General features: G+C 39.9%; 1 protein-coding gene across 1 annotated transcript; it reads right to left on the bottom strand.

The window, feature by feature from the left end:
• Positions 1–695: 695 nt before the first annotated feature.
• LOC119731909 lies at positions 696–21,091 on the bottom strand. The gene is made up of 12 exons (XM_038205194.1): positions 21,002–21,091; positions 20,559–20,657; positions 18,915–19,112; positions 18,492–18,602; positions 17,910–18,050; positions 12,191–12,391; positions 6,537–6,692; positions 4,609–4,786; positions 4,135–4,295; positions 3,362–3,436; positions 2,521–2,767; positions 696–1,307 (listed from the first exon to the last, which is right to left on the bottom strand). The coding sequence occupies exons 1-12, from the start codon at positions 21,089–21,091 to the stop codon at positions 970–972; spliced, it is 1,995 nt and encodes a 664-aa protein (XP_038061122.1). The 3' UTR covers positions 696–969.
• Between the last annotated feature and the right edge of the window lie 6,353 nt (positions 21,092–27,444).

The following is a 27,444-nucleotide window of genomic DNA, read 5'->3' as shown; positions in this document are numbered from 1 at the left end:
ATATATATATTAAAAAAAAAACAGATGTAAATGTAAATTATAAAAAATGTAATCAACATTTTCAAATAAGTTAAAGATCATGTGGAAAACTAGTGTGTCCTCTTTCCAATGATACCTTGATTGTGTGCCTGTGGCCACGGATGAGCCAGCAATCTTAGCCAGGTAAAACTTGGCTCAGTACAGGTTTTGACCCTTGACCGAATAACAATGAATACTAAGTCATCCATGACCACAGATACACCATCAAAGTATCATTGGAAAGAGGACACATTGGTGTTTCACATGATCTTAACTCTTTTTTTAAAACATTTAATTGATTTATTTTTTATTACATTTACATCTGGGTTTCGTATTTTGGATACACCCTGTACAGATTTAACACGACCATAAATTAGCCAGTAGAATGGTAAAAAAAATAAACATTTGGCACAATATTCATTTGTGTGGTTTGAGTTTTGACCTACACTATCACTGTCGAGTATTTTTTGTTTCAGTGTTATACATTTGATTTTTTTTTCAAATACACACAGACGGAATGAAGAAGTTCCAATTTACAACCAAAGACATTTTTGGCAAACACCAGGTTTCTAATGATGCATGTACAAGTTCTTTCCTGTCGTGATTTTTCAAATAGCGGAAGTGAAAGGGAAAATGAAAAATATTGCCAGTAGCAAGTCATACTTTGGATAAAACATACGTCATATTTTACAAAATTAAAATTATCAAAAATCTGATAGGAGATTATTTCGGAGTGGTATGGAAGACTACCAACTTTTGAACATATGTTTAACCACACTGATTATGTGCAAACATGCGTGACCAGCAAAACAAAAGTGATTTCAGCACTTTTTCATGCGTTACAGAGGTTGTAATTGACACATTTACTGTCCCCCTCATGCAAATGCCTTGAACAAATTACTGTTGTTAATCTCTCTTGATAGTCTGCGATATACCTCTCATGAAAAACCCCTATGAAACAAGACATCTACATCTCCTCTTCTGAGTCGACCGATACCGACGAGTTACTTTACAGCGATTCTGCACTTTATCTGCTAGGTCACGTCTGTCAACCTGTATTAGAGCATCGATGAGCTCTTTGCGCATCTCGTTCACTTTATTTCCACGCTTTTGCCTCCACAGTACCAGCATTTGGAATATTTGCTCATTGACCGATTGTCTGTGATCTATCTCAATCTTGTCAACTTCTTCTTTTCTGATACCAAGGTATGAGGCCAATTGCTTCCACTCGTTACCAATGTCTTTCGCTATCTGTCTGAAATGGATATCACTCATGGGCTGTATATCCTCTGTGTGGGCAAAACAATAAAAACAAATTGAACATCGCAAAAATATAATATTTAATCCAATAGCCATTCCAGTTAAAATTAACAGAAAATGATAAAACATATCTCAACACAGTATAATGCACCGAGGAAAGCAAGAATACAGTATTAAGGGAACAAAAAACATAAGCTCCAAAAATAAGTGTTTTTTTTTAGCTTGAAGGCAAAAATACCGGCTGTGAGACTTGAAAGCATCATTTTCAGATGTTGCAAGGTATACTATTTACAACAGACAATTATGTTAAGATTAATCATAATAATCATTAATGGCCTTATCCCAGGGACTATATTTTTTCTGGGACTTTGGCGCTTTGGGCTTTAAGGGGTCAATATCTGGAAATGTTCAAGGGATATCAACGGGCGCCCTCCTGTATTTTGAAGAGGTACCCTCAAGCTACATGAATCAGCAGAGGAATTTTACTCGACAAAACCAGCTTCATGTAAATAGCAGCCTGAGACTCCCGAGACTCTTTCCCTTGTTAAAGAGTTTCTGTTTCTAAACGGTTTCATATCTGTCTCACTTTATCATCAAATTCAAAAAAGCGGCAGCACCAGTATAATTACAGGATCAGTGCATGAGACAAATGTGGCACATAATAAGACGCCAACACCACTTTTGTGAGTGTTTTGTCTTTTGCCATTTTGATGTGATACATTGCCAATAATGTGCCCAAATAAAATCACACAGAATGGTGTTGTAATGAACCTGCTCCGAGCCAGGTACATCTTCTGTACTCGTATTATTTCTTATGTTCTCAAAGAGCACTAAAAGCAGCAGCAGGATCATCAAAAGCAGAACAATCATCGCATGCCTTCACTCATGGGAGTAAATCCAGGAGAGGGGGGGGGGATAACATTCCCCCTATTCACTTGATGACCGGGAGACGGGGGAGGGGGCATTGGATCATTCCCCCCCCCAAAAAAACAAAAACAAAAACTTTCCAATAGTCCAAATAAATTAAACAGTTCTAAAAAAAACAGAGAACAAACAAAACAACAGCTTTAAACGCACCATTTTGATGTTAGGTTGAGATACAAGTGCCCCCTTGTGTCATTTTGTTATAAGTGCCCCTTGTGTCATTATGTTGTCGAGCCCCGCACCCCTATTCGACAGGAATTTTAGCATTTTATCATCCCTCACTCGCTGACACGGATTTACGCCACTGCCTTTACTTACCACGAGCGGAAGCTTCTTCCTCGGAGCTTTCCTGCTTGAACATGGCTTGGAATCTGTCCGTTTTGATGACTACTTGAGAATTCTCAAAGCGGCAGACAACTTCTGGCTTTTCCAAGCATTCTTCCAGTGGTAGAAAGTGGGTAACCTTGTCATTCTCATTAGGACACTGCACACTAATGCAATATTTGATTCGCTCAATCCACATGGTTTTCAACTTCTGCAAATTCTCTTCCACAAAGTCTTTGACCTGTTGTGAAACAATTACACTCTACATATTTCTGTATATGTCGCATTGAATTCCAGTTTGTAAAAAAAGAGTGAGAAAATTCCAATACGCACTGCAACACAGAGCTTTATTGACTTTAATTGATGCCTTCCGTATTATTTTAACAAACTTAAACCTATGCACTATACTTATCTAACCTCAAGCAAACACCTTCCATTTACATAAGGAATTTCAAATTCAAGGGTTCAGCATGCTTCATGTATATTCCCCATTCCCAGAGAAAAGCAAGGTAAACAGTACTAGATCCTCTGTCCTGCAAAATAAATGGTGCCTATTTTCTAAATACATAAATGCACTTGCTGTACTACAGAAAAAGTAAAAACGGTATAATTCCCCACATGTTTCCCGAGGTGAAGTTACTTTTCTTTGGTTCGTCTTAACTGCAAGTTTTTTGTACGCAGAGATGGGAGGGATGCAAAAAAACTTCACCTTTACCCAAAAATACTATATATAATGCTTATTGAACACGAGAATAGTTTTTTTTTCTCAGTGTAGGCTATGACTGTTTTTTTTACATTCTCTTTGGCATACAATGTTGGTCTATACTTAACATACCTTACGAGTGACATCAGCTGAAGGTGCATTGACATATTGTGGAGGTGGATAAACTTCTACCCTCATGACACTCACCTATAGAACACAGAGAAGGTCATGATACATGGTCATTTAAAAACTGCTAAAGTAAATACCGGATACAGGATGTGAATTTCACAAACATTGATAGCTTTTAAGACAAAAAAGATAAATACATGTTAAACGTAGGGTTTGTGGGGGTTTTCTTTTTCACTCCAGGGGGGATTATTACTCAGGCAAATGGACTCCGTGCATGAATAGTACACAATTTTGAGAGTCTCGGTGCGTGTACAAACACTGCCTTGTTGGGTGCCGGAACAATGGGAGGTACCCCACAAGGAATGCCCACCGACTTGCTGGGTACCGTTTTGGTACCCCACAAGTTTTTCACGAATAAATATATGGATTTTACTCAAAAACTAGGAATTTCCAAGGTGGGTTGATCCGTCGCAAATGGAAGAGTTTTAGAAAAGGGATATTAAGTCCGAATTTCAGCCCAGGACATTAACTCTGGTTAGAATAATAGCATTTTGACATTAGTGTGCGACGTTGCAAAATTTTAGTACACGAGAACAAAGGAAGTACCCCACCTCTATGCCTATATGTAAGCGTGTGTGGGAGAGATGTACAGGTGCACCATGTGCAAGTATTGGGTTATGCGCGTATGGCGTGAAGTATCCCTCACATGCACAGTGGTTCCCCCGTAACCATTGAATGGGTTCTTGCGATGCATCAACACTAGACAATGTACTTACTTTGATGTATGCAAGGTTTGATTCGTGCACCATTTGCAGTGCAAACTTGTGATGGTCATCTACATAGAAATTTGCTCGATCATAGAGCAGGAAAGGATTTGTTCCACCCAATTTTTGAGACCATCGCAAAGCTCGCACAACCAACCGATGGTGCAATCCATCTGGAAAAAAGGGAAATGATCAGAAGAGGGATAGATACCCCAGTTTTATAGCACCGGAATAGCAATTCCGAGATTGCAAGTTCAAACCCCGCTCCAGTCTGTTTCTAAATTTGTTGAACTTTAAATTAAAAATGAAATAAATGAGGTTCTGGCTAACTTTGATCAAAGGTAGAACCTAAAACAGTATAACTTGTATGAAGCATACAAATATGAAAGACAGCCAAAAACATACAGCAAAACAGACATACAAACAGGCATGCATGAAAAAGGTGTTCCTTCATTTTGTGTAAACTACCGTTTGATGCCATATTACCAGGGAGGAATTCTTTGAAGTCCACATAGAACACGTTTGAGTTCATCTCAGTTGTCTGAGGTTGAGGTGAACGTGATGTCTGCTGCCGCAACATTGAAGGCACATAATAAGATGCATTTGCGGGGCAAGGCTGTGTGGCCGTGGATGAAGCAGGGGTACTTTTCTCTTCCTCTCGAGACTAAGTTGGAAAACATTTACACTATTTATAAGATGAACATATGTATAGTAGTAAAATCTTCGCTGAAATACCTTTTGAACTTCTGAGAAGGCTTAGAGAGATCAGTCCGACAACGTATTGATAGTACATTCGATTTGACCGTACACAGAACGATCATTTAGGTCTCAAAAACTTTGCTTGTCACGCTCCACCCACAGTTACCGCCCACAATGACTGTTCACTTCCTTACATTTATTAATCAAATGAAACACTGTTGCACATCATGCAAGAGGATTCCAACTCGTTTGTCAGCACGAAAATCAATATAAGAAAAGAGAATTTTAAATGGCGAGATCGGAAACCACAGGAGTTGTATATTATGCATTCCAGGAAACATTATGGCTTGAAAAAGGAATGCATGTGAAAATAAAAGGTCATTGTGGTGCACAGCTCAATTCCATTTTGAAATCTTTCAACAACAAAAATTCGTCAACAGGTTTCCTATCATGCAGTAAGAGCAAACACAAATTAATCTTTTATGCTACCATCGCAATTGTATGTCTTTAGTCTCCGACCAAAAAAATGAAAGTAGAACCCTGCCTGCTCGATGAACAGAACATAGATTTTTTTTTTTTGAATTTGCGTTTTGTTTTGTCTAAATATGCAGTCAGGTAAATTATATGCAAGAACATAGTTCCACGAAGCAAACAAAATACGCAGGTAAGGTGTCTGCGAGCTTTGGAAAGAAAATGCAAGGATTCCTACTGCCCTATTTCATTTTTCAAAACACTCATAGGCCTAAACATGTACATTTGCTTCGATAGAGAGATTCATCACTCATTGCAGGAGGTAGCTTGCATTGTAAAAGTCCTTATTATTTTGTTATGTTGATTTTCGTACTGATAAACGAGTTGAAACCTCTTGCACGATGAATACACCAGTGTACAATTTAAATAATAAAAGTGAGGCAGTGGACAGTCATTTTGATTGCCATTTTGGCTGGAGCGTGACAAGCAAGGCTTAATTATCACTGGCTGAGACGTAATTGACCGCCCTGATCTGTGTATGAACAGTAGTACTACAGACTATAACCACGCTATAACTGAATTTCAAAGAGCTGGCTTCTGGTTGCGGTTTGAGACACATTCATGTAGCCACATGATTATACGCACTTTCCGCCTCAATATATAGCAAACTTGTGATGAATATAAACATGTTACCTCAAGTAGTAAAAACATTTTCCGAAAAGATTACTTCCAAGATCATTGTGATATGATCCATGATTTAGCTTTTTCAAGTCTGGACAGGTCACTGTCTGATTTGTGACTTACGTTGCGCATGCCTGATGATATGCAAGGTTCTCTAGTCGAAATATATAAGTTTGATAACCCAACTAAGCTGGTCCTGGACCCCTGCTATTCACTTTGATAGCAGGTCTATATTGAGAACTGGAAGTATGATTTACCTTGGTAAGCTGTAGTCCAATGGACCAGTCCAACCATTGTTAACTAATTATGTTCAAAGGCGGAAGAAAGTCTAGATGTACTTATGTTATGAATGACCCCTTGTCCCCACCTGGCTCCCATAAGAAAATAAGTCAGATTTTGTATACTATACTTATATGGCTGGCAATGGATGAATCCACTCCCATACATTGAAACGTGTGTTATACTGCCGTTCTGAACTTGTTTACTGAAACCACTAGCTGTAATCACGTTTGCTTGTACCCGTTACATTCTAGATTTGAAATGTGAATGCCTACAAAACATACCTCATCAACACGCTCACAGAGAAGGTCAAACTTGTCCATCAGATCCAGCAGGGCCTGTTTGTGCTCACGGATGTCTTGCCACATGTGGTCGATAAGAAAATCCTCCAATATTCCTTTGTCTTTCAGTCGATCCCAAGATTTGCGATACTTTACGGTCTCCATTGGGAACAAAAACAATGATTTTGTTCCTTTAGATGTTGTAATTTAGGGTTTTAATTAAATTCACAAGAAATTTTCTACCTGGAAGAACTCAGGATTGACGCAAAGGTAGTGCCGGGTTAAAACAAGTAGTGTTTTACAACTGAATGTTTTTGATCCCTTCCAAACCCATGTCAACCGCCAGATTGGTTAAATCCTCGACACGGGTGAGCATTTCTTACCACTGAATAGTTGAAAGTGTGAAGCCAACAGAGCCAGGTTCCCCTGTGTTGAACTTCGTGGCGTTATATCTACTTTTGGGGTCACAGGCAGATGCTTTCACTGAATTTGTTTGCTGCATTGCACATGTCCTTGACACTTGCTTCTTCATTTGGAATTAGATGTTTTTTTTTAATTTGGGATTTGATTAGGCGCAACAGTACATGAACAGATTCTGAGTTGCGCAACAAATACTGAAGCGGCAGCCCTTGGCATTTACCCTGTTACAAAAAAAGTGTAAGAGTACGTAAGAAACGAAACTTGGGTTGAACTTCACATGGGTAAAATAACTCAATTTATGCCAAATAGGTATGAAACGACACACACTTCAAGTATAGGCTTTCAAAATTTGAGACTTAACAATGGGTAGCCTTAGGGTTTACCCCGGGTTAGGTTCAACCTTGATGAAGAAGCTGATTCAGCTCTTGCTCATAAATACGCGCATATATTCAAACATCATCCCTGTCTGATGGTGTGTGTGACATGTACTCATAATATTGCATATGGGACGCAGATACCAGATACTTATTTCTAACTGAGCAATTATAAATGGTATGACTCGTGACTCGGACTTGGACTCAGTCCGACTCGAGATGCCATTTTCTGTAACTCGGACTCGGACTCGAGTCACAATGACAAATAAATCGGACTGGGTCTTGACCCAGCGGACTCAGACTTGGACTCGAACTCGACCTGCGTGACTCGGGACTTGACCAAAATTACCACAAATCACTCATTTTGTTCAATATAATTACAAATAATTTTCAAGACGGTCCTCTCCTGAGCAAGCGATACAGAGGAAACGCATCTAGATACCCTACATACGCTGGCTTGTTTTTGATATATAAATCTGGGAAATCAATGTATCGCAACATGTATCCGGAGTATCCCAGCGTCCACACTTGATATTGCGTAAATGCAAGCTTGATAGTGTTTGGTACCAGATTATCGTTTCCAGTTATAATATTCGAGACTCGGACTCGGACTCGAACTTGAGGTTTGGTGACTCAAAAACAAGTTTGGCAATTTGGTCAGGTAAAGAACCTAAATGATCATAATTTAAATAGTGATGAAGTGCACATGCTAACAGTACAATATGTATGACGCTGCTAAAGGGCATGTGCATCATACGAATGCAAAAGAACCACTGGGGGCATGACCACTTTTGAAGGTATTAAACTACGGCCTTGTCCATTAGCAGCTAGAATTACAATGAAACATCCATGACACAATGGAATATTATGGAATGTTGAGACAACAACTGGCTAATAAAGACGAGGCTATCTCACATTTCACGTAAAACACGAGTTTTAAACCCAAGACCATTGTGTAATTTCTTTCCCATCAATAACTAAGATCTTTAAAAAAATTGTTACACCAAACTAATATTTACTAACTGTCTTTACCCATGCCCTAAGTATAAAAACCTGGTTTAGACGTTTTGGGTTAACTGAGTTACGACATACCATGGTATAATGAGGAATTGAGCAGCTACATTTTCTCTGAAGTACCGCCAATTTACAGCACGGCTTTTCAACATTAGCATTTCCTAACCAATTTCAACCATCTAGCTTTTCGTGCTGACCACAGAATAATAGAGATTTTCACTTTCATCTAGCTTTTCGTGCTGACACTATTTCTACAGAACAACAAAGTCTCAGCGAGTCCCGTGCATTAAAACAAAGTCGAACCAGGTAAGTGGAACTTTTAAGACTTGTATTGCGTATAAGAAGGAACTCTTACCACAAATTGGGGTAGACAGAACTAATTAACCTAGATCGGAAGTCTGCCTAGATAAGAACAACTATTATTCCAATTTCGAGTCAGATATAGACTTGGTGCCAAGTCGGCTAATGTTCACGTACGGAAGGTACCGGTTACTGGTTCCACACACACAAAATATCACTGCAATGCGCGAAGCCTGGTTCCCAGACCAAATGATGCTGACTATTGATGTTCAATAACCGACTTGGCGAAAACGTTTTCTATTTTGTACACAACATATGGGAGTATGTTGAATCGCTAGCGAATTATATGCGAGCACTCTGATTGGTTCAGATTCCAGCGTGTATTCTAGGCCGCTACGGAAGGTCATTCTCATTACTTCGAGGGTTTGTTCTTTGTGTTGTGCAACATTTCAAAATTCGTTATAGGGCATACATGACTGAAATAAATCAAGTATGTCACAATGATACATTTTATTTCTATACACAATTGGCCAAGCTGAGTGATTTGGCCTTAAAAACGTCGCCCGATCTGCAAACATGTCCCGACGTATTGAGAAGAACTCCCCATGTGACGGAATGAACGAGTCCTCATTTGCATTGCGGTGCGCCATTGGATCTCACCGCAATAATGCACTGCATATGTATTGCGCTTCACGCATACATGAATAACGGTGGAAAACGTAACCTTCAAGTCGTTAGATATGTTGCAACCCGGCCGATTGAGTTAAACTGAAGTTCACAGACAAAATACGACTATCTAACGACTTGTCATTTAGTCTAGGTCAGATAGAGTTTAGTCGGCAATCTACCATGTGTAGCCTCAACTAAGGGTAAAGAGTCCCACTGTTGATGCCTCAGACGAGTCCAAGTCTAGAGGAGTCAACCGCAACAGAAAATTCGGGGTATAACATTTTTACAAAATTTGGAATATAAATGTACAAGCATTGCATTCACTGTGTGGACTTCCGAACAAAAGATGTGCACATAAACCAGGTAGCAACGACTTTGTGTGGACTTGCCCACGTCCACACAATGTTTCCCTCTTCTAAGGAAAAAAGGTTTAGAGCAATTGTTGGGTTAGGTTTATCCGTGGCAAAATGAAAAGAAACACTAAAAGAGAATCGAAAATTGGTTGAAAGTATTTTAACACTGTGAGTAAAATGAGGGTTTTTCAGATCTCTTTCTTAACTATACGAAAACAAACGAATGCACACACTAGGTATGTTACATAAACATGTAGGTGTATAAGTGTGCACACCACTGAACACCATTCCAGTAGCTCCTGCAGCCAAGCTGATGCCTTGCACTCCTTTGGACCCCATCAGTGAGGCCGAGAGGGGGAAATGTTGTTTCGGCATCCCAGTTTCGCCATTCTCTCCACCCAGGCCAGCGACCTGGTGAGGTCACTCCAACCTCACTTACTAGTGTGGAAACAGCACAGGAGGCTGAAGTTTCAATGCATAAACCAAACTTAGTGGCATAAACCCAAACCCGTAGCAAGTGGTTGCTTCCGTAGGCACGGAACATGGCATTCTACTGGTCATTAACCTCCCGCTCCAAGTTGACAAGCCCCTGCCAATTAAGGTGATGACCTGCCAGTGTCTGCATGCTATAATGGGAGCTTGGAGCTTGTTATTTCGGCATAACAAGCAAACGGAAACTCTGCACAGGCAAGCAAGATATAAGACGAAACGTCTAAGTAGCCTCCTTCGATTCGCAAGCTGGAATGTTGGGAAAATGGGCAAAGACATTTCTGATGATATGACCTGCTTCAAGTAGGCGACTCTAGAAGGACTGCCATCATCGTCAGGCAATCGCCAGACTGAATTGTGAACATTGCAGCCCTCCGTGGATCCCTCAAGCGCACTACACATTATTTTGGAAAGAACGTGGACAAATTAAATATTAAAGAGCCCTGTCAGCTGGAGTTTGTTTTGCAGTCAGGAACTCACTCCTTGGGTCTGTAGAAGCGCCTAGAGGTGGATCGGCAATTGCTGTGAATCTGCCACACCATTGCTTCCGGAATTGCTTACATAGTTAGAGTGTATGCCCCTAAGTTGTGTGCGTCCAATGACATCAGATATGACTTCAATGATGAGCTCCACGGTCTGATGCCATCATCTACTCCTCTGAATACATCTAATTACAAAAAAGGTCTGACGGGACACTCATCATCACTATGGCTTCACTCCGACCAAACAAAGGTGAATTAGGTGACCGGTGCTAAACAGATGTTGAGAAGTTGTTTGCAGACTCAGTTCGCACTGAGGAAGCTCTTCAAAGGGACTAACAGACAGTTTCGACCATGCTGCAGTGGGTATTGCCTCACAATCAGCCTAAGGAAGACCAATCAGTGCCTCACAATCAGCCTAAGGAAGACCAATCAGTGCTCAGGATGCCAGCAATATGCCCCGTTGATCAAGATTACTACACGAAGGTTACTACACGCACTGGAAGTGGTTGATAGCTCCACCCGCCTGGGATTGACGACTCTGAGCAATGTGTCCTTTGACACAGAGCTAGACATATGTTGAACGGATTCTGCAGGGAAATTGTAGGGACATGAAAGCCTGTGACTTGGCGCCAACACTTGGGAGAATGTGTCTCTACTAGGCATGCATCCTTAGCATGTGCTCTACAAAAGCGAGATGTGGACCTTCCATAAGTAGTGCCTCAAATGCACACTGGGCATCACCTAGCTGGCGGATCGAATCCCACTCTGAGATATCTTGGTCCTTTCATCTTGGACTCCCCTGCATATTCTCCCTGCTGATGTAGGGTCACCTTCCCTGGTGAGGGAATATTCGATGAAACATGACGGTTGTAATGCTTGCTGAAGTGTATCCTAAATATCCAGGTTACCACTGGCAACCACCACGTATGGCAACCAGCCCTTCGATTCCAGAACACGTGCAAGAAGGACATCAAGGCCTGTGATGACATGGACCCCTGCACTTGGGAGGTTGACGTGGAAGACTGGTTTACCTGGCGGAAAGACTGAACACAAGGGTAGTCGCATGGTCACTTAGGTGGACAAAAGAAATAACCAGCTCGCGTAGAGTAGAGGGTCTGCCGAATGCAAAGATCTTCCTTCATCTGCTACATGTGTAACACCGACCTCTGCAGCCGCAACAGACACTGTGTACTCAGAGCGCAAATAACATCTATGATCTTCTTTCAAGACTAAGCTCTTCCAACTGTTATTTTTAAGTTTTATACCCCAAACTATTTTGCTCTTTATCTCATTACTGTGAAATTGACCTTGTACATTTCAAGACCAACCTTCCTTATCCTTGGTGTTTCTTGTACAAACCACAGAAAGCAAAAGAAAATAGATATATTAGTATGTAAACCAAGTGATTGCCCGGTAGGACTACAAGATGAAATAACTTAAGTGATGGGGGGGGGGGGCAGGCGGAGGGGAGTTAAGTTGACTTTGTGATCCCCCCGGTAAAAACAACGTTGACTTGTGATGCAAACACAATATCTTCTAATGCATAATAGACTTACCTGTTCTTTTCGAGGTTCAACAGTGAGGATCTTCTTAAAGGCTTTGATCAGCCAATGTGGATCCAGAATGACAACATCTTTCAGTGTCTGACTTTCCTTGGCACCATCCCCTCCAAAGTATATTATGTGGCCAAGATCGTGATAGAACTTTAGCATCGTCAGCAGTTCAGGTTCATCTTCAATCCCAAAGCCATCCATTACCTAGCATCAAAATGAAGACACTGAATTACTTTTTTGTCTATCAATCTCTTCTGAATTCACACATTATCGCATATCTTGAAATGAAATCATTCCAATGCACACACGTAAGAACGTGCTGCAGAAATCAACATGTTTCCTGTTTCCATTGAATAAATTCGGATCTTCAGAACAAAGTGAGTAAGCCCCTCTTCAAACATCGAACTTTTGCCGTGTCTAATTCAAATTCTGACACGGCAGTTTTTGTTAGACTTATTATTATTATTAGTATTATTATTATTATTATTTATTCGACCTCAACAGAACAGCAACAAGCAATCAAAACGGCACAAAATGTAAACAATTAAATGACAAAAGAACGAATAACCGAATACAACAAATAGCCAAAAGGGCAAAAACAGAACAAATGAGCGGAGGGCAGCCAGACGAGCATGGAGAACGGATTCAGTGAAAAAAAAACCGAGGTAGGTATAAGAGGGTAAGAGAGGGGGCATGCAAGTAAAGGGGCTGAATCTTAGGAAGGACACAATGAATAAACTGCCACAAAAAAACAACAGTATTATGCGGGTCAGGGACAACAAAAGTAAACTAAATTACTGTTGCTCGGAAGCATGTTGTCCCAGACATAATACGACAAGGACGAGAAATAGCACACAAATTAACACAGAGTCGAGGGGAGGGGGAAGGACCAGTTCCTACACTTGCATGCTCCCTGTCAAAACCGGGAGGACAAAATTAAATCATGGCAAACAAAATCAGACATTTAAACAGACATCTTTCAGTTGGCGGAGAAATGTTGTCAGAGGACAGATCACAGCAGCATCCCGGATGTGAGATGGAATATTATCCCACAACCTTGGGAATCGACGGGAAGGAGAATGCAGCAGCGAATCTGTGCGCGCAGGAAGATGGCGGAATGTGAGAGAGTCAATGTGACGAGTGTTGATAACAATGTTGCTTCTAAGGGATTCACATGTTGAAAGACCGTACAAAACCTTAAAAACAAAGGAACATAACAAATAGTTACGTCTCAGGGTTAAGGGGTGCCAGTTAAGCCGCTGCAATCTGTCCTCGTACGACATTTCCCCTCGCCTTTGACCAAGAGCAAGACGAGTAGCTGTCCGCTGGACTTTCTCAAGCTTACGTTGTAGAATTGAGGTGTGCGGGTGCCATGCTGGCAAACCATACTCAAGGATGGGGAGGACTAGTGATTTGTATAAAGCGAAAATAGCCTTAGGGGAGGATCCTCTAGCAACTGTTCTTATAAACCCTAAAAGGCGATTGGCTCTAGCTACGATACAGGAAATGTGAGTTGTCCAGCTGAGATTAGCATCTATAGTGAGGCCTAGATATTGATAAGAGTTGGTAGTGATGAGTGGGGTGTTTCCTAGTTTATAGACTGGAGGATTGACATGGCGGCTTCTATTGATATGCATAACTTTGGTTTTGCTAGTATTGAAAGTCATATCGTTTAGGTCACACCAGTGATTAAGACTATTTAAATCTAACTGAAGTTCTACCTGATCATTGGAACATTGTATGTCACGATATAAGAGGATATCATCTGCAAATAACACGCAAATAGATGAAACGGAATTGGATATGTCATTAACAAAAAGATTAAATAACAATGGTCCGAGTACGCTACCCTGGGGTACGCCAGAGGTGACGTCCACCCATGGGGAGACGCCGCCCCGGAAGAGTACTCGCTGCCGGCGACCAGTCAGAAACGATCGGATCCAATGCCACAATTCACCCCGCACGTTAAATGTTGTTGCTAGCTTCTCGAGCAGGGTGTGATGTGGCATTGTATCGAACGCCTTAGACATGTCAAGGAAAATGGCATCCACTCTGGGAGGTCGGCGTCTGTCCAGGGTTGATGACCAAGAATGGTGAATGTTGACCAGCTGGGTAACGCAGCTCCTGTGTTTAACAAAGCCGTGTTGTATAGGGTTGAGGAGGGCAAATTTAGTTAAATGGTCGTTAATGGCTTGGGAGATAATTCGCTCAAGTACTTTGCACATCACAGATGTCAGAGCAACTGGTCTATAGTTGGTTAATAAAGACTTATCCCCTTTTTTGTGAACAGGTGTTATATTGGCGCATCGCCAAGTGTCCGGCAACACTCCCGCATTGAGCGATGCACCAAACAACAAACTGAGCGGATGAGATATATCAGGGGCAATTTTATTTAGAATACCAGGCAAGATACCATCAGGTCCAGGGGATTTATTGGAAGGGAGGTTTCGAAGCAATGCGGCAATTTGGCCAACAGATGCATCAATATGCGTTAAGCAAGGAATGGGTAGCGAGCAAGGAGGAGGGATATGGGGAACTGGACCTGAAGGTTTACAGACAGAAGAAAAATAATCACTGAAAGCTGAAGTAATTTCATCAGGATGGGTAATTTTACGATCGTTATGGCTAAATGACGGTGGGGGAGGTGATTGTTTCCGGCTCCTAACAAAAGACCAGAATTGACGTCTGTTATCGTTAGATTCAAACAACTTATTAACATATAGCCAGTAAGCTCTGCGAACAGAAGTTTGTAACTTATTTCTGACAGTTTTATACAAATTCCAATCAATCAAGAGGCCGGATCTGCGAGCTAAGTTAAAGAGTTTATGCTTTCTATTGATCAGTTTCTTTAGTTCAGGAGTGATCCAGGGCGAGCATCGGGATCTACGCTTGGTTACCCTGGGGATGGAATCTCTGATCGCAGCATCAAATAAGATCAGAAAGTTATCAGCAGACTGATTGATGTCTCTGGAATCAATGAAGGCAGACCAGGGAATGAGATGTATTAACTGCCGCAAATGTTCAAAATCGCCTCGTTGTGTTTGTAGAAAGGACCGTAGTACTGCAGGACGAGGGGGAGGTTGAGAGGAGCGAAATATAATATTTACTGCAAGGTGATCAGAGTTAACAGGATTGGGGGCGGTGGAAACGGAGAAAACATGGTCAGCATGGTTGGTGAAGACTAAGTCAATGATTGAACCCTGACTAGAATTGTTTTGGCTGTGGTTGGGTCTCGTGACAGACGTCACCAGCTGTTCAAGATTGAAGTCATCTGCAATGTCTAGAAGCCGGGTTCGGTGGGGAGATGATGTCTGTGCAGGGCAGAGGTCAACAGTGAAGTCACCGACGATGAAACATCCATCATTGCCGTCTATGTGGTGTGATTCAATGGCCTCCTTAAGCTTGGTCCAGAAGGCTGCCGAAGACGAAGGTGGACGATACAGGAGCCCAAGTAGCCAAGTTTCAAAGCCCAGCTTCAAGGATACCCACACAAGCTCGAGGTCGTCATGCCCAGGGACGCACAGCCTGGTAGGAGACAGTGATGACTTAACGGCTGCCAAGATACCACCGCCACGGCGTCCTTGGCAACGATCCCTGCGTATAATGACGTAGTCGTCGGGGAAGCCAAGTACTCCGTCAGTATCAGCAGGTGATAGCCAGGTTTCGGTGAGACACAAGATGTCGGGGGAAGTTGAACTGAGGAATGCTTCAAGTTCAGGGCCTTTGCTGCGAATACTGCGGGTATTGCATAAAAGGCAGGATATGTTTTTCCCGTGGGCTTCAGATCGATTTGTTCCAGGTCCGGGATTTGGGTTAATGTCACCACATAATAGTAGGGGTACGGAGAAGGTTGGTATTGAGTTCTTGTAGTATAACGTGCGGGCTTTGGAAAACCCCTTGATAACGACATGGCAGAAGGTCGACTTTTGAAGAAACAGACGACTTTCTGTCGAAACGTCGACAGGAATTCCCTCTCCGAATTCGTAGTAAGCATCATAGCCAGCAACCGGTATTATTCACTAAACGCAGACAGGATCGGGATGTTGTGACCTTTTTTTTTTTTTTTTTTTTAGAAAGGGGGAGCAGCAGGATTAACAAACAAACAATGAAAAGTCTCCTTGTTAATAACACCTGCAATGAAATAATATGATTGTTGAAGGACAGCGTGCCTCCTTCTAACAGAAAGAATTTTGTTGCCGTATTGTTTGGGTGCAGGCCAGTAAAAAGGCCCTAAATTGCCAACGCCGGCACGATTTGTATGCCCTTGTTTTTTTCGCTATTAGAGCACTTTGTGGGCCATGAACCTGAGGGTTTTAAAACAAGATGGGTTGAAGCCGTGCACAGGACTGCGAGCTCGAATTTCCGTGAAATTTGGATGAAAGTGGGCCCTTTTTGGCTCTATTTTGCAATGGAGTGCTGCCATTTTTAAATCGGCAATGGGCCGAAGGACTACTTTTAGGGGTGATCATCTTTGGATGGAATTTTCTTCCAAACGTCATCACATTTCCCAAACAAAAAAACTAAGCGGAAAATAAAAGATGATGAAATGAACTTTATTCGGATGGGTGTCTCAAACACCCACACATGCGTAATTTCCACTGAGGTATAAATGGAAGTCTATTTTCTGGTCTGCACCCCATATGACTCCTGTCCTGGTCCACCATCTTGAACGACCGAATTACGCTCAACAGAAAATCGATGTTTGAAACAACTGCCCAACATCTGCCGCTTTTTTGCGACTGCAAATAACGGCAGAAGTTCGACGTTTGAAGGGGGCGTAACATATAACTGCTCACATTTGCTTTCTAACTTTTTGTTTAAAGGAAACATGTAGTGGAAATTCAGCTCATCTTGTTTTCATGCACATTACCATGTGTTTCAACAATACATACAAGATCTTAATACTTGTTTTCATTGGAAGTGACAAGAAAGTGGTAGTTTTTATTAGCAAATCCTTTCATCAATACACGTAAAGGGCGCTATTTTGCTTTTGTCACAAAAGGTACTCCTTATCAAAAGTGCATATGAACAGGACAACAATTAGTTCTTCAAAATTACCCACACAAAAGTTTTGAAGAAATATTAGCCACTACTGTTGTCCAAACAAGCTGTGTAACACAATAAACAAGTAAAAAGTGGTACTTACTTCAAGAAAAATGAAGAAGAGTTAGATATTTATTTTTACACAAAGCTATGGAGACACTACTGTTCTGCCTTGAATGACATCACGCTTTGGCTCATGAATATGGAAATTTTCATGAGCACAACAACTAAAATGTTGAAATTTCTCCCTTTTACTGCTACAAAGGAGGTGGAAAGTCAGAGTTACATGGCAAGAAAGCTGTTTTAAATGTATTTAAGTCATAAAAATCCTATTACATGTTCTCTTCAAAGCTTACTTGGTCCTTCACATGCGATGTTGGCTGATTTTCACCTGTCCCGATGGTGAGGGAGCTAGAAATACTACTGTCCAAACAGACCACTGAATACTAAGTTCCAACCAACCAGTTGTTTAATAGTATAGGAAAGGCTTATGTTGAGTCAGCCACATTTACTGCATCTGGTTTACTTGGTACCACCAGCAATTATACACGAAACTACACGGATCCACTTCCCAAGCATGCATGTTAATTGCATGGGAACACAGTTAAATTCTGAGGAGTTCAGTTCACATAAGAGGTACGTTATCTGTACTAAATCAACATCAACATCAAAATAGTACCTGCTTCAGCGTCATAACAGGTTTTCCACCACTTATCTTTCCCTTCTTATCATCAAACGTCAGCCACTCCAAAGGGATTTTTTCTCCCATGTAAGGCTCTTCTTCTGCTACGTCTTCTATGTGCTTGCGTAGTTCTTGAATCTGTTTCAGGATATAATTTTAAAATAATGAGGACTCAAATCTCGTTGCAATATAAACAGCTTGTTTTCATCTCAAATTTTCATATGACATTTACATATTTAGTGCTTATTTAAAGGGATATTCAATTGACCACTACATAAAGCACTAAATCTGTCTCACTGTAGTGAGAATGATGCCAATTGAGTCCAACTATCCCTTAAAATCCCTTAACATCTTGATATCTTCCTTTTTAGGGGATGGAACTTATAGTAATTAGTGGAATTTATCCGACTTAACAAAATAATGGCTATCATGATTTCAACAAAGGTAGGGCCTCACAAGATTGGACACAAATTTGAGTGAGTCCTGGTTCAGTCAAATATCCGATCATTCTTTTTTACAGAAATTATTTTATTTTATAATTATTCTATTTCCTATTTTTCAGCATAAATATTCAAATACCTTTCTGTTGTCTTCTAGAGAGTTCTCTACTGAGTAGAATTTAGAAACCACATGTCTGTAGTACGGCTTGTCCTTGATCTCATTGTGAATCCGGTCAAATATTTTCTTTATCTACACTTAAACAAAAGACAGGTGAGCTAAGGTCAGAAGAGACGAGATGGTTATATTCTGAATAAAATTTCCACATTGAAATAGTTAACACCTCCTCATTGGCACACTGGCCAAGCAGAAGTCTTCTGACATAAACAATAAGTGCAAAATATGGTTATTGTCCACCCTTGATACACAAAATATATGTAGGCACTCCTTGTTAAATCAAATTTTAAAAAGGCTCACCAGTACCACACATGCACTTGAATTTGTGCATAACCACAAATGCTCATTTCCTTATCCGACATAAACTATACAGAAGGTCGGACTCACCAAAGTTTTACGTTGATCTTCTGGCATATCATCCCCACCAACACTGTTTCTGTGTGTACCAACTATGAATATTGGCGGGGAGTTCTGCTTCAATTCCTTTTGTGAGTAGTTTTTCTTGGTGTAGGTGTAAATTGACTGCATCCAGAAATCCAAATACTGAATAGGGGATGTCCTATATGTGACAGAACCTCCGCTTCCCTGGTGGAATAATACAAAGATGTTATCTGAGACACAGCTACGGACAGGAAAGTTTTAGTTAATACTCAATTCCAGAACGTGATTATAGACCTCAACAATGTAGGTACAGTGCATCCCATCCTCACAAGCCAAGTCGTGAACAAGTATGCATTGCTGGCAAGTAAGGGTGAATATTAAAACACTACTGCAAATTACAAGTCTTTTTAATTCTGGAGAATCTGGAATCTGGAATCTGGAATGCATGTGGCTCGAGCATGGAGGAATAGTAACTGGTGAGTCTTGCATTAAATTTATATTCTACAATTTCCCAGGTTGCTACTTGTTTTAAGGACATTGCACGTAATCTGCTGGTCTATTTGTCATATCAACATGTACATGTTTAACCACAAAATTCACTGACTTTCCATGCTACATTAACATGTATAGTGTTTTCTGGCAATCATTGCAAGGTATTTTCAGAATGTGTGAAGCAGCCTAATTTGAATTATGCCTATTCTGCAATTACATGTACATTTTAAATATCGTAAACTTTTATATTTCGTTGGAACTGTAGTTGTTCTTAACTAGCATCAACATGACAACTAAATTGGCAGGAAATCCTTCAGTTCCTAATATAGTATGTTTTCTTTAAGTATCAATAGAAGTAACACACACAGGTAGGCCAAAAAGTAGGTGGCAACGTCCTTTTTTTCCGACACACACAAGACACTTTGGTAAGTACCTGCATGTTCTAAAACATGCCAATCATGGTAGTAACTGTGTGTCTGCTTGATTCACCAGAGCAATACCAGCATTTTGTTTGCAATTACTAACAGGACAAACTGTACCCGATATCTTATTGAAATTTGGCATAAATATAATAAATCTCAAACACATGGTCTGTTCTGGATATAAATCATTTTGAAAGGTGCTCAATTGTTGCCATTTAACTAATTCAGATCACTATACAAACACTTTAAATCTATTTGTGAATGCATCAAGTTTTGATATAATCTATGGAATAGCCGCTTGCACACAAACGTCCATGATATTCTCGCATGGTGATTTGGTGATTAGGCTTATTATGCAAAGCAAGAAGTGTTCTGACCTCCAAATTCTGACCATTCAGCGAGCGCCTTCTATCGCGCCTTCCTTCAGAACCTTCAGAAATGTATACTGCATGAAAACGCATGGAGGGGCTTTCTGAACATACAGTCCGTATTAACCCGTTGCTGTATTACAAAAACATAGCAGCCAAAATTGACCTACCAACAGCTTATAATCTACATATTTGATCAAAATGATGTCACATTTTGTCGACTCCGGTTGGCTGGCGCGCGGGATCGCATGAAATGTGTATGCTCGGATATATCAGACGTTTGTTGTGTGGTTCTGCACACGTGAATGTGTGAATGATCCTCAGACTAGTTTTTATATGAATCTTGATACAAAATAAATTGTGCTTACATCGTTACATGCTGCATTATCTGGGAACGGCACTGGTTTGTCAAGATCTTGACTGAGGTTGAAAACAACCAGGTAGATCGCCCGAGAAGACAGAAATGTCTACAAACAGATTTGATTAAAAAAAAGGTAGGCCACCATTGTGTAGTTCTATATGACGTATAAGACTTTTTTGTTTGTGCAATTTGTTAAGTTCTATACAACTGACACAAAACAATTTTCCAATAAACAATATTTTCCAAATAAAAAGTTCAAATAAACATTAGGCTCCTTAAACAATTACTTGCGTGGTCTTAAAAGCCACGCCCATTTTGAAATTGAAATTGCTAGTTTTTCCCGAAGGATTTTTTTGCTGTATAATTGTTAGGTGCCATTGCTGACGCACCACCATGCAACACAGTATTAAATATACATGTCAATACTCAACACAAACAAATGTTACTTACCTGGTGGGTTGTATAGTACAAATCTTGGCCGGCAAAGTCCCAGATGTTAAGAGTAGGTTCAAGATCTGTAGAGCGATACTTTTCTTTCATTTTCATCGGCGTAGATACAGCCTTTTTAATGACTTCGTCGTGAATGAATGACTTTTTCGTTGTGCCACGTGGTTTTGTTTCAAATGCCTGGGTTGGTGAAGCTATCGTATAAAGAAGTCATTGTTGAATAATTAGAAAACATCATACTGCTTTATGTCCCGAAATGCCAAACTGTGTGATTCCACGATTACATTTGCAACAGCAGTTGTGGTCATTGTGGGTGTCCTTTTTTGGAAACAGTGCTGCTACGTTTGTGGTTGAGACGTGGTCCCATTGGGGGTCTACACTTTTTAATTTAAATGTATCAATTCAATAATTCTGAACATGATAATATTACTAACCTGCTGCAGATGCTTGAGGTTGGTGTGCAGTGCTAGACTGCCATTGTTTCTGGTCATCAAGCAAACACAAAGAAGAAAAGAAGAAAAGAAGTCTACACAAACTGATCATGAACTTTAAATTAACTTGGTTTACAGGTTATCATTGTCACATTCAATGAGCGAAGTGCCAGCTTTGGGGAAAACTATTAATACCTGTACCTGCCAAACGATTTTTGCCATGTTCCTTGTACTAAATAACACCGTACTATAGAAAAGTGAATGTATCACCTAAATGTTGTTGTTCGGTACGCTGTATACCATTGTGTGTATTTACATTCATACCGATGGAGGGCTAACGCACTATCACCACTGTCGTCCACCGTGCTTCACAGTCACATACCGGCAAAGGTTTACATGATTATTTCTCTATTATTGCTCGCTGGTTTTGTCCTCAATCAACATTATCTCCTTAAGCTTTCAACCCATATCCTGCTTCTATAAAAGCCTGAACGACTATATATTCATATGTGGCTCAAATTCTGGACTTCTGTATTTGTGCCACACACCCCGTGCTAAACATCCTGAAGACTTTGTATTCTTCATTATTCTAGTATGCTTTTTCACTGATATTCGTCATAAAATACTAACAACTTAGGGAAATGAAGACCCATGACCTCGAGAACATGATCCAGCTATTTTTTGACTAATTCTGAAGCCTCCAACTGAAAAATAGAGGATAACTAGACATCTGCAGACACAGAATTAACTTTTTCAGGTTATTCACCGGTTAATGTGTACTCTGGTATTATCGCGATTTTAGCTACATATAGCAGGAAAACTCATCGATGTCCATTGCAGGTATGGAAAGAGTATCCTTCTTGTTTATATAAAAGCCGAACAGTTGACTCTTTTTATTACAAACTCTGTTACAACAAAAGTATAGTTATAGTGAACATAAAGCCTCAGTTGCAACTTAGCATTAATATATTTATTTAAAACAATATAACAAACATTAATTTCCAGCTGAGGTTTTACTATCTGTCAACTGTTTATTTCGATTGCTGTGCTGCATGTAACTTACTTTGCCTCTTTCTCTTTCAAGACCAATCATCAACTCGTGTTGAGTGAGGCTAGTTGAAGCACCTATAAATATACACAAAAACGTTTGTAAAAGGGTCACAGATCCGCAAGAAAACAATCTGTATGGATTCTGTAAGAAGATCTAAGGAAAGAAAAGCTTTTGTTTTAAGGCAGAGAGAAAGGTTCATATTTCAAGCCACAAAAGTTTTTTCAGTTAGATTATTAGTTTCTTATATGTTTTGACTTGCATCAATTAAAGATGGGCAGACAACTTGTACATAACTAACCGTAATAACCAATATTTTATGACAACGTTTTAAACTGATAGCAATTGAAGAAATGTTATATTTCCAAACATTTGTCACTAAGTAAGCAATTACAAAAAAAATATTATAATGTTTCAGCTGTACCCATTTGAGGAAATGTTGATGCCCAGACATGCATTTTTATCACTGTCCTTTTTTACGAGCATGCAGGTTTTGTTAACAATACATTTTACAAGCATGCATACGTGAGTTCAACTGAATAATTATGAGGACATTATAGTAACAATCCAAAATGGCTAGTATTATACCCTAAAGTTGCGTGCATATTTTTCCTCAGTCCAGATATCATCAAGTAGTCTCGCTAAACGTCAGTATTGATGAGCTTCAAATTCACAAAGTTACTTACTGGCACAGTTACCCTAACAAAAATAAATGGGAAATTACGTCAAAATGATAACGTCTTGATATTTAGGCCAAACAAGAAAACAGGGGAAAAAATGAGGTTAGTGTTGCTTACAATAATTATATTAACATCAAAACATTTTCTTACAAATAATTTTGGGAATATCCTTAAACTTGTTCAAGTCTCCCTCGTTAGGCAACCCTTCACCTACTTGTAGCCCAATTTACGGACACCTCATTTTTCCCCTTTTGTTTGCTGGGCTAAATATCAAGATGTTATCATTGTTCACATGATTTTCCACAAGGTTTTAATGGGTAACTGTACCAGTAAATAAGCAACATGGTGAATTTGAAGTGCATCAATACTGATTTTTGGCAAGATTACGTGATGATATCTGGAGACAAGGGAAGAGTACGCAACTTTAGGGTGTAATAGTAGTCATTTTGGATCGTTACCTATGTCCTCGTAATCATTCAGTCACGTAAATGTTTTCGAATATGTTATCGAAGTAAGGACGTGTCAGTAGAATCACCAAAATAAACGTTTCAAAAAATATATAATATACCGAATTATGGGACCAAATATATTACCCTACAGGTGTTAAAGATGTATGCAAATTAGGCATATTTGCACTAAAAATCCAGCTTGGTATCCATCATTTTCTGATTTAGCAGCCCACAATTAGGTGAAGTAGCTATGTTATTAACTTCTACTCAAAAATGCCTCTTCATTTAACATGATCGCCTAGACTATAACTCCGCCTCAATACTAAACGTATAAGGTATATTTGTCTCAAGTCACATCCAAACCACTAACAACATCAGTTTTTAACTGTAGCAGAAAAATCATAGTTTAAATGTGTCTACCTCTTTTACAGTGCCAAGATTGTGAAGAACTGATGTTTATGGCGCAGTCAGTACTGATGCCTTCTGTTGATAACTCATTGATGTTGAAACTGTAAAAATAAAATCATTCTACCTTGAAACAAATGTACAATCTAGAGGTCCATGTGTGAGTAACATAATATATCACGTTATTTTTTTTTTTTGGGGGGGGGGTTACTTTCAACGATTTAGAGTGCTTGGGGTTTATTTACGGCATTTTCTACTGTTACATTACACTTGGACAGTATATATTAACTACAGACATTTCTTTCTCTCCTTCCATTTATCCCACCCCTTTAGACCTGTAGACCCAACCCCTCCCCACTTTCAAGTTCCAGTTTTAGGTTTTTGTAAGTTTGAAATTCTAAATATGTCTAAAAAATAACTGCACAAAATTCAGATCGCAATCGGTCATCATGGCATCACCTCCACCAAAAAATGCTCCAGTGTTAGTCCTAACATTGAAGCTGAAGAGTGGGATTAAACAGTACATGGTGAACCTGAGCCGAAGCTATTAAAGTTCTGGCCTCGAAAGCAAACGGTCTAGCTTTAAGAGAGCAGATCCGTTGCAGGGATATATGCTAGGCAATGGGCACAATTGAACCCGATCGTCAATACGATCAGTATATGCCACGTAATTCTAGAGATGTTCTGCTGAAACCATTTATATTGTTTTAACCATCATGACCTTGACTTTTACCCTTGTCCCTATGGGTTTCAAAACCAATAGCCTATTTTACAGTCAGTGCGCAGGGTTCGGAAAAGTGCTTGCGTTTATTTGCAGCGTATGCATAACTCGCTTGGTAAAATGAATATTCATGAGATCGGGGACCACATTTGGAAATTCATTTTGTTGATAAATAGTCTTTAAAGGAAAGTTTTTACTCACAAATATAGTAAAGAATACTCAATCCTAATTGTGAAATGAGATTTCTAAAATTTTCATAAAGTATTTTAAGAAATAGGAGGATGAAAGTTTTACTGAAATTGTCGAGAAATTTCGGTTTGCGAAAACCGTCTTTTTTTCTATATAAAACGAAACCGTGCAGCATCATCTTACAGTTCCATGAGAAGCTTTGTTATTAAGTTCACCAATTTTCATAACCATGAATCATGTAAGTACTCAAAACAGTCGAGAGCACGCAAAATTTACGGCCAATGTGAACGTTCAGGATACGAAAAAAATGACACTCTGGAAGCACGTGTAAGCGCCGCACGGCATAAGTGTACATTCCTCATTGGGCAAGACCCGCAACCAGCACGCGTTTTGACCAATCACGTAACAGCACACGGGGCTTCCGTATGTCGGGTACCCCGCTCTACGCGTACTTATGGATATCGTATAATCTCGAACTAAATGTGCCCAACTATAGAAAATAAACTAGAGATGTGTCCCCTCTCAAAACGATATAGTTTCAACGACTGGGTTTGCAAGAAAATAATATACTGTCAATGCTATTTCTATTTCTAGACCGTTATGATTTAAGATTCGTGTAATAAACCAATATTTTTTGGCAATAATGTCTCCCATTTTCTTGATGCTTTTTGTTTGTTGACAGTTTCAATGTGCATGAGCATGAAAAATATAAACACAAAAAACAATGTGTATGAACATGACAATATAAACACAAATAATCAAAGGCATGTCTATTTTCTTGACTGAAATTCTGGAAAACGATATAATCATAAAATCAGAAGTGCAAAGTTACATATTTTTGAGCTGGTTTTAATAGTGTTGCACCCCCGGTTGGCTCGATAGAGTTACCACGGAGTGTTCATTAAATGTTCCTGCAAATAGATGACACAGAACGTCCAGTGAGTATACGGTTGGCTAACAAAACTTTAATGCAGTGCTCACTCACAGTCATCCAGTATGAGAATGGCTATATAATTTATAAAACTGAAATAAATCTAAGCATGGTTTTGAATCAATTCTAAACTTGCAATCAATAACTAAGAAATATTTAGACTCACAGACTTGGCTAGTCTAGGAGTTAAGTCTCTACTGCTTAAGTCCCTAATAAAAATGAAACTGAAATCTTGGAAAATAACAGTATTCTCCCTGTCCACTTTCTCGCAGGAAACAAGATAAAGAAAAACATTAACCTACTAGAATAAAGAAAAACATTAACTTCCTGGCCCGAATATTAGCAAGGCTCTGGACCCAATAAACAAAGTGAGCTCAGTCAGCCATTCACTAATCCTGCCTAGCCTGGCACTTGCCTCTCAGATTTTAAACCAAGGGAGCATCCTACACCTTCTAGATAAACCAGAGACATTATTCCAGGCTAGCCTGATAACAGGCAAGCCCCAGGGCCTAGTGCTAATTATGCTTCTAGGATGGTCACACAGGCTCCTTTGTTCTGAGTGAGACCACATGGTCTGAGGTGCTATACCTACAGTGCATAGCTATATAGTACATCCAAATACATGTACATTGCAAATGCTACAAAGTTACAAGAATGAAAACTTATAATGACTTTTCCCACAGAGAAAACATAAAGATGGAAAAGTAATCAAACATAAATCTCTGCCTAAATCACATCTATAAGGTCTGAACATTCAGAGGCCCAAAACAATAAATCACAATATCATCAGGAAAAAGGAAAACATCCTTGAATAAAACTCTGAACCGGGATCCACCGTCAGTAAAATAAGTGTGCTCGATGCTAAGAAATACACAATCAAAATCCTCATCTCAAAAGGGATTAAATAAACTAAAATGACATCAAGAGGATTTATACATAAAAAGTTGCTGACAACTCAAATAAAATGATACTCCACATACCTGCAAATAGATGACACAGAACGTCCAGTGAGTATACGGTTGGCTAACAAAACTTTAATGCAGTGCTCACTCACAGTCATCCAGTATGAGAATGGCTAAGAATAACCACTGACCAACTCACTGGGGCTCTGTGTCAAGGCTGTTCCTTGAACAGGCTGTTGAAAAATTGGGGGGGGGGGAACTTCCAGAGGGGGCATCTAAATGATAGGGGTAGCATAAGACACCATAATTATCTGGGTGCTACACTCTCCCCTGCAAACTTAAATGTTGTCCCTAACATTTCCAGAAGGTAAAACAAAACCAAAAGATGTACAAACAGTAACAGTTATGCAAACCAAAAACAAAAACTAATGTTCATGTCCTCTGTGTGTCCATGGCTGGCTGCTTAGGACTGCTGACAAGTTGGTTGTTGGTACCACTGTTGCCACGGTAGCATCGGCACCTGCTGGTTGGGCCACGACATCATCGGTGTGGACCACTGCATGGGTTGGGGAGCCCACGGCATGGGGAATGGTTGTGGCATCATGGGTACTTGGGGCCAGAGCACTGAGGGATGAGGGCCAGTGAAGAGACCTGCTGCCATCACACCGTTGACACCGCCTGGTGTCTGTA

This window comes from Patiria miniata, unplaced genomic scaffold, assembly GCF_015706575.1.
Source record: "Patiria miniata isolate m_02_andy unplaced genomic scaffold, ASM1570657v1 HiC_scaffold_24, whole genome shotgun sequence".
Lineage (NCBI taxonomy): Eukaryota > Metazoa > Echinodermata > Asteroidea > Valvatida > Asterinidae > Patiria > Patiria miniata.
Note: the sequence above shows the minus strand (reverse complement) of the source record. Positions and strands in the feature narration are given on the sequence as shown.

Bases quoted from the DNA above. Each gene is read 5' to 3' on its own strand.
- LOC119731909 (XM_038205194.1), bottom strand. From the start codon at position 21,091: ATGAAAGAAAAGTATCGCTCTACAGATCTTGAACCTACTCTTAACATC. The intron at 18,051-18,491 runs GTATTTGAATAT...ATCCTGAAACAG, and splicing joins CTCTAGAAGACAACAGAAAG to ATTCAAGAACTACGCAAGCA. The intron at 3,437-4,134 runs GTAAGTACATTG...TGTGTTCTATAG, and splicing joins CAAACCTTGCATACATCAAA to GTGAGTGTCATGAGGGTAGA.